Below are 8,513 nucleotides of genomic sequence, written 5' to 3' on the forward strand. Positions count from 1 at the left end.
ACTAGTCAAAGGATATTCAAAGGAAGGGTCGGGGTAGATTAGGGCCCAACAAGGAGATCATCTTGTGGAGGCAGATGATGTATTAAATTAATACTTTGCATCTGATCTCAGGAAAGCACAGGATGTTGCCAATGTGTAGGGAGAAATTGGATAGGATAAAAATAGGAGGTACTTAAAAGGTTGAGTGTTCAAAGAAGAAAAGCCAGTCAAGTCTGAATGAGATGTATCCAGGTCGGTGAGGGAAGTAAACGTGGAAAATGCAAGAGATTCTGTCTGCAACTTTTCAATCCTTCCTCAAATTTGGGAGTGGTGCCACAGGATGATTGCAAATGTTTAAACCCCTCTTCAAAAAAGGGAGGCAGCCAAAACCGAGAACTACAGACCAGCTAGCCTAACGCCAGCAGTGGGCAAACTTTGAGACAATAATTTGAGACAGAATTGTCATTTCGAAAAATATGGGCCAATAAATGAAGGCCACCATAGATTTGAAGGCATATCGTATTTGACTAACTTGAAGTTGATTTGGTTGATGTTGTGTAACAGACTTTTAAAAGGCAATTGTTAAAGTGCCACATAATGGACATTTTAGCAAAATTGAAGATCATGGTACTAAAGGACCAGTGGCTGTTTAAATAAGAAATTGGCTAAGAGATAGAAAGTAAGGAATAAAATTGTTCTTCAGACTGGAGGGGAGTATACAGTGGTGTTCCCCGGGGGTTGGTGTTGGGGTTATTGTTCAATTTGATGACCTGGCAGTGGTGATCAGGGCAATCTGGTTCTTAATTCCCTACAGTTACCTGCCTTTTGTGAAATGTTCAGCTTTCACTTGAAGGAATAAGGTAAATCCAAAGTCCACCAAATGACACAGCAGCCTATTCTCTGGTAAAGAACCACCACCCGACAGCTAACCAAGAATGTAAAATTTTAATCCTCCCCAATCCGTTTAATTGGCCACTATCTAATCCTTCATCTTGTTACAAACAATTGTGATTGATCGAATCACCCCTAGGTTTACATTTCTCTAAAATGTAGAGTTCCAACAATTTTAGCCTATCTTGATAACCAAGATACTTTAAACTGGGAATTAGTCCAGTGTCCTTTCTGTGCACCTTTTCCAAAGCCCCCCTAACCAACCATGTGCGGAAACCAAAAATAGACTCCATAGCTTGTGAGGCCTAACTATGGTATTGTATAACATCAAAATAGTGTGCTGTCTGTGAAGCACCCCAACACCTTAGTTTTTCTAGTAATTGCTTCACAGCATTGCTCATGTGCCTTTGAGCTGAATGCATTGTTATGATCCGGACTGATATTACCACTGGACAAGCCAGATCCCAGGGTGGAACCCGGCTTGATAGATCCTAACTTTTATTTGTTTGTTTAGATACGTGGAGAGTGGCTACTGAACAGAGTCACAGAAGTCAGCTGATGAACTTTTAACAAAATAATAAAATGCTTATTAAACAAGAGAAGATGAACTATATTACAATACTCCTTCACCCACAACAATACCTTTACAGATATATACAGATTTGTAAGGATAACACAAGTTACAAAAACTATCTTATGCACTAATGTTCACAGTAAGTACACTCCATGTAAATCAATAGGTGACCTGTGGTCAGACACACCACACTCTGAAACCAAGTGACAGATGCCACCCCAAACAGATGCTATGGATCTCTCGTCCACTCCTCCCCGCGTGCCCCCCCCCCCACAGACGCTTATCACACCATGAGCCAACCAGTCTCACTGAACTCTGTCTTTCACACCAGGGGTTTCCAATCTCCACTCTCCAAGACCTCGCCTTGGAATCTTCTCCCAAACTGACGCTTTCTCTCAGACACCTTCCATAAGGGTCCACTTCCAGAGTTTCTGATGTTCCTCTCTGCTGAATTGCCGAGTGCATTCAAGCTTTGCCTTCCATGCACTCTCACTGACTCAGAAGTGCCAACAGAACACCACTGCTTCATGTGCCCATAGTAAAGAGTTACAGCCCTTCATCTGTCTCCATGGATCTTCTGGATTCTTGCAAGCCTATATTGTTTAAATCTGCATCCTACAGCTTCTCCCTTTAATCTTGGAGCACTTCTCTGCTCCTCACTCTTAACTTCACTTAAGAGGACCTTGTCCAGATTCCTGTTCATCCCCTTTGACTAGAAGGTTTCCTCAGGACCCTTCTTCTGTTCTTTGGGGAAACCTGCTTCCTGTAGCTCCCTCCTGTCCAGCTTCTCTTAGCAGCTGGTTTCAGTTTTAGTTTGGGACTTGCTTTCTGTCTCTCTCCTATGCTGCTTCTGCTGGCAACTCCTTTCAGCTTTAGAGCACAATGACCAATTGAACTCAAACTGCTTTTGGTTTTCTCTGTCTGTGTGTGTGGGGGTGGGGTTCCCTCTGGACCCTATTGGTACACAATAGCACAGTTTTTTCTACTTTGTTTTAACTTCTCAAAACCACTACCTCCTTGATAACACAACTCTCCACTTCAAGGGTCATAACACTCATTAAAAATGCAGGCATCTTTTAAAGTGAAACTAAAATCAAGCTTCATCTTTTTAACCCACAAAATGCAGAAAAACAAAATTAAACACAAACTAAGATATACCTTATTCCTGACAGACCCAAATACACACATAACTTACTTAAACTCTGTAGTTCCTAACAGCACTAAAGGTATCATTCCATGAGGACAGATTTGTGGACCTGTGTCCACGTTACACTGGATGTCCTTTGTTAGGACAACTGGATCTACTCTTGCTCTGTACTGAGCCCGGTTACAGCCAAGTGACAAGTTGACTTTGCCGATAGTCTGTCCTTGTTAAAATTATGGTCTGATTCATAGTGGGTGTAAATTTTGCATACTTTCAGGGTAAGGGTATAGTTAATGCCTTGACATCAGCATTGCAGTGTACAGCAGAGTCAGCAATGCAACTCACATTTTTAGATCTCTCTCCCACTGCCAGCTGTACAAATTGTAAACTCGCCCTTGGCCACCTGGAGTTGTCTGCCTGTCATCTCAATTGATTTTATCTGAATGTTTTAAAACAAAGCATCTGTACACCGCAAACTTACTCTCCATAAATGAAAAGTAACCGATTCAAGGTTCTTAAACTTCATGTTTAATGTTTTTGTTTAGGTCCAGAAGGCGTTTTCAACAGCTCGCAATGAACAGGATGGCCGTAAAGGAACAATCTCCCAGTATTTCACCACCCTGCACTGTCCAGCCTGTGATGAGCTCACTCAGCTGGGCATCTGTAATAAGTGCCGAAGCAACCCTCAGCAAGTGGCTGTGATCCTTCATCAGGAGATTCAAGAATGGGAATGGAAACAGGCTCAGCTGCTAAAGGTACTTGCGCTCAATTATCAAGACTAAAAGTTAAGCTGTTGCTCTGGCTTAAAACTAAATGCTGAAACAATAACATCATGAAGTTAAATGGACTATTATTCAAAATTCTCTTATTGAAGGTCACTAGCAATTTTATCAAGTAGACTGAACATTTGAGGCTAGGTTTGCCTCCCCTTTCCACCCCAGGGAAGTGGAAAGTCTGATAGTGAAACCTGCTCCTCTGCCCCAACCTCAGTTTCTTTCTCTCTCTCTCTCTCTCTCTCTCTCTCAAGGCTTTGGTCTCTCTCGAGGCCTCCCACCCACTCTTGCGCTCTCTCTCAAGCTCTCGCGCTCTTGTGTTCCCCCTGGATCTTGCCTGTTCCCCTGGTCTCACCCCCCCCCCCCCCCCGCCCCCCCCCACCGATCTCGTCCGCTCCTGCTCCCCCTCCCCCAGGTCTCGCCTGTTCCCCCTCCGATTATTGCCAGGCTTCACTTGAAAGGGCCAAGGAGCTGCAGGAACTAGCTCAAATGACAGGAAGATCTACTGGGATCCCAGATTCTACCTTCTCATTAGTTTTTAGGTTTAGTGCAGGGAAGAGGTGGCTGCTCATTGGATCAAATCAGGCAAATACTGTACATTATCTTGTCTAACCCTCTCAACATACAGTGGTTGCTAAGTAGGCAAAATGTAGAAACCATTCTACACCACTAATATTCTTCCAAACGGCATGAGAGTTTCTGCTGTTGAGGGTGCAATGTTGGCCAGGACATCAAAATTCCCTGTTCGTCTTTGTATAGTACCATGAGATATTTTCATTTTTAATATTTATCTAAAGCACTAGACAGGTAAAGTGTCACTTCAAAAATCCCATCCAATAAACAGCATCTTTGGCAATGCTGCACTCCTGGAGTGTCAGCCTAGATTGTGACTCCCAATTCCCTGATAAGAGCCTTTAGTCCTAATTGGAAGTAATGTGTTTGTGGTGCCAACAACAAAAACTTGAATTTGTACAATACTCCAAGATAAAAATGTCCCCATTATTTCACAAATGTGAAGGGTGGGGGAAAGAACTGAGCTGGAGGAGATACTAGGATAGATAGCCAAAAGTTTAGCTGAACGTTAGGTATTAAGAGTATTGACTGGATTGCTCTACAGAGAGCTGGCAAGGACTTGAAAGTCGTAACAGCACAGAAGGAGGCTTTTGAGTCTAAGGAGATTCTGAAGAACAGAGGGGTTTAGGGAGGGAATTCCAGAGCATGGTGCATAGTGACTGAAGGCATGGCTGCCAGTGGTGTGTTAAGGGTAAGGGAATGGCGAGGCAGTGCACAATTGGAGGATGGGAGTTGGGGTGGAGGAACGGGGGAAGTGGAAGAGTAAAGTGGGGAAAAAAAGGGAGGAAAGAGAATAAATTATTTTCATTGAATATTTACTTGTTGTGCTTACCTGTAGATTAGATGGGCTAAGAACTGATTTTGAGAACTTAAGTGAGGGATGTTGAAAAAATGTCTGGGATTTAAGTTTAAGATTATCTCTTGGTGTCATGGTTAACATTGCTGAAACAGATTAACAATTCTGTGATTCATGTTTTTGAGAGCCTCCTGTGTGTGTATTGGCTGTTGAGTTTGCAATGATGACATTTCAAATATATTTGGCTACAGAGCACTTTAGGATGTCCTGAATGAAGTTTATTCCTTAATAAAAATAAAAATACCTGGAAAAACTCAGCAAGTCTGGCAGCATCTGCGGGAGAGGAACACAGTTAACGTTTCAAGTCCGTATGACTCTTCAACAGAACTAAGTAAAAATAGAAGAGAGGTGAAATATAAGCTGGTTTAAGTGGGCGGGGGGGGCACTGGGACAAGAAGAGCTGGATAGAGGGCCAGTGATAGGTGGAGATAATCAAAAGATGTCGTAGACAAAAGGACAAAGAGGTGGTGAAGGTGGTGATATTATCTAAAGGAATGTGCTAATTAAGGGTAGAAAGCAGTACAAGCAAGGTACAGATCGCCCTAGTGGGGGTGGGGTGAAGGAATCGAAATAGGCTAAAAGGTAGAGATAAAACAATGGATGGAAATACATTTAAAAATAATGGAATTAGATGGGAAAAGAAAAATCTATATAAATTATTGGGAAAAAAAGTGGGGGGGGGGGCGCTGTCGGAAAGGAGGTGGGGAGGGAGGAGAGAGTTCATGATCTAAAATTGTTGAACTCAATATTCAGTCCGGAAGGCTGTAAAGTGCCTAGTCAGAAGATGAGGTGCTGTTCCTCCAGTTTGCGTTGAGCTTTACTGGAACAATGCAGCAAGCCAAGGACAGACGTGGGCATGAGAGCAGGGTGGAGTGAGGGGCAGGTGTTGCAACTTCTGCGGTTGCATGGGAAGGTGCCGTGGGAGGGGGTTGAAGTGTAGGGCGTGATGGAGGAGTGGACCAGGGTGTCCCGGAGGGAACGATCCCTGCGGAATGCTGCCGGTGGGGTGAAGGGAAGATGTGTTTGGTGGTGGCATCATGCTGGAGTTGGCGGAAATGGCGGTGGATGATCCTTTGAATGCAGAGGCTGGTGGGGTGATAAGTGAGGACAAGGGGGACTCTATCATGTTTCTGGGAGAGAGAGGAAGGTGTGAGGGCGGATTCGTGGGAGATGGGCCGGACACGGTTGAGGGCCCTGTCAACCACCGTAGGTGGAAAACCTCGGTTAAGGAAGAAGGAAGACATGTCAGAGGAACTGTTTTTGAAAGTGGCATCATCAGAACAGATGCGACGGAGGCGAAGGAACTGAGAGAATGGGATGGAGTCCTTACAGGAAGCGGGGTGTGAGGAGCTGCAGTCGAGGTAGCTGTGGGAGTCGGTAGGCTTGTAATGGATATTGGTGGACAGTCTATCACCAGAAATTGAGACAGAGAGGTCAAGGAAGGGAAGGGAAGTGTCAGAGATAGACCCATGTGAAAATGATGGAGGGGTAGAAATTGGAAGCAAAATTAATAAATTTTTCCAGGTCCAGACGAGAGCATGAAGCAGCACCGAAGCAATCATCGATGTACTGGAGAAAGAGTTGTGGGAGGGGGCCAGAACAAGGAATGTTCCACATATCCCATAAAGATACAGGCATAGCTGGGGCCCATGCAGGTACCCATAGCCACACCATTTATTTGGAGGAAGTGAGAGGACTTTAAGGAGAAATTGTTCAGTGTGAGAACAAATTCAGTCAGACGGAGGAGAGTAGAGGTGGATGGGGATTGTTCGGGCCTCTGTTCAAGGAAGAAGCGGAGAGCCATCAGACCATCCTGGTGGGGGATGGAGGTGTAGAGGGATTGGACGTCCATGGTGAAGAGGAGGCGGTTGGGGCCAGGGGACTGGAAATTATTTATATGATGTAGGGTGTCAGAGGAATCACGGATGTAGGTGGGAAGGAACTGGGCAAGAGGGGAGAGAGAATGGAGTCAAGATTCCTTCCTTGCTTGTCTTCATCTCCACTGTCTCCTTGTCCCATTCCCTCTCTATTCTCCCCTTTGTGTCTTTGTGAGTCTATGCATCTGTATATCTTTCACCTCCCCCTCCTCCAGACTGCTCCAGCCCTCCCCCTTTGAAGACTAAAAGTACCGAGTAATGGCTTAAGGCAAGTCAGAAACCAAACTTATTTGTATGAATTGCATTCTTGAGCTGTGATGTCAAATACTATTCTGTGGCTGGTTTTCTGCAATTTCCTAGTGCCTAACAGATTGCAGTTGTTAGAAAGCATTTGCCTTCTTTTGAATCACTGATTACTCATGGAAGTCTTTGATTTTTAGATTTGCAGGAATTGCACAGGCTGTGTGGATAGACAAGTTCAGTGTGTCTCACTGGATTGCCCGGTCTTGTATAAGCTGTTCAGCGTCAGTCGTGACCTTACAAAGGCCCCGTACCTTCGTCAATTGTTGGACCAGTTTTAACAACTCTAATCCACCCAAGGCATTGGCTGGTGCTCATTTCAGTTTTTTCTCATCTGTATTTTTCTGTGTACAGAAATCCTGGTCATGGTGAGTTTGCCATGGCTGCAAAAGCCAAGCTTTTATAGCCTACTCAGTTGAAGCGTTTTGCCATTTCTACTTTTTGAGTGTGAACAAACGATATGTTGCAGTGCAAAGGGTCTATTAGGTAATCGTTTCACTTGTTGGGAGATCATTTTTTTAAACTAAAATTGTGAACCTGTGTCATTTCCATTGTGATGGACGATTGAACAGCCCTGTAAATAAGTGTACAGTAATATTTCGTATGCAATTATGGTAAATGGAGTTCTTATCTATGGGCACTGAAATGTGGGTAATTAACAACTATGGTGCAAATTTCAAGCTGCATATGTTTACAGATGATTTTCTACTATATATTGAAGTTTTATGTGTTGTATGTTTTAACAACCTTTTTCAATTATATATATTTTTTGTTTACCTTTTTTGATAGTTGCTTTCTCTAGTGTGCACCGTAGTAAACTTGCAGTACAAAATGTAGCAGTTTGTTAAAAGCACTGTCATGTTGATGTTTCTGGGTGCTTTGCTACGAAAACAATCATGGCTAGACAAGATTTTGGAAACAGTGCTGTGTGGGGTTGTTGCAATATCTTGATTATTTATTCGGATTATATATTATTGGCACTTCATGTCCTTTTTAAAAGTTTATATTGTTTTCAAAGAAAAGCTTAACAGTTTCTCATTATGTCAAGTCTGATTTGCCAAAATTTGTACAAATGAGGCACTTTTTTTCAATGGTTGTAAAGTTGTATGGAAATATAAAGGAATTATATGATCCTGTTTATTTTGTAGCTTCTGATTTGTTGGACTCTTCTGACCATCCTGAACTTGGAATTTTTCTTTTAAAAATATTTTTGACATTGTCACTAAATTAGAATAAATCGGATTATTAAAATTTTTCCTTGTTTAAAATACTAGGTGGTCTGTTTTGGAAAATTAGCCTGTGGGCACAAGGACTGGCAGAGACCATGGGAATTTGCATTCCTCAAGTTGAAAAAAACTTCAGGGTAATTCTGCACAGAATCGTTTGAAGCTTTTTAAGTCGCTGCACTGTGCAGAGGTAAAATCTGACCTGGAGTGGGTTCTGGAGAGAATTCCTGAAACAGGATATAGTCCTAGAGATGTTTCTTCAGCTAACCAGTTCAAGATCCTTAATTGTGATTTTCTTTTAAAACTGAAAACCATGTGGT

At 42.9% G+C, this 8,513-nt stretch overlaps 1 protein-coding gene across 5 annotated transcripts in view; it reads left to right on the forward strand.

The window, feature by feature from the left end:
* rev3l (REV3 like, DNA directed polymerase zeta catalytic subunit) overlaps positions 1-8,103 on the forward strand; it is a 221,247-nt gene extending 213,144 nt beyond the window's left edge. For all 5 annotated transcript variants that reach the window (XM_041187885.1, XM_041187886.1, XM_041187888.1 and 2 more), the window contains 2 exons: positions 3,134-3,343; positions 7,108-8,103. In XM_041187885.1, coding sequence (XP_041043819.1) covers positions 3,134-3,343; positions 7,108-7,248 — 351 coding nt within the window. In that variant the 3' untranslated portion in view covers positions 7,249-8,103. The remainder of the gene's footprint in view (positions 1-3,133; positions 3,344-7,107) is intronic.
* The last annotated feature ends 410 nt before the right edge of the window (positions 8,104-8,513 follow it).

Source organism: Carcharodon carcharias, chromosome 5 (assembly GCF_017639515.1).
Source record: "Carcharodon carcharias isolate sCarCar2 chromosome 5, sCarCar2.pri, whole genome shotgun sequence".
NCBI classification, from domain to species: Eukaryota; Metazoa; Chordata; class Chondrichthyes; order Lamniformes; family Lamnidae; genus Carcharodon; species Carcharodon carcharias.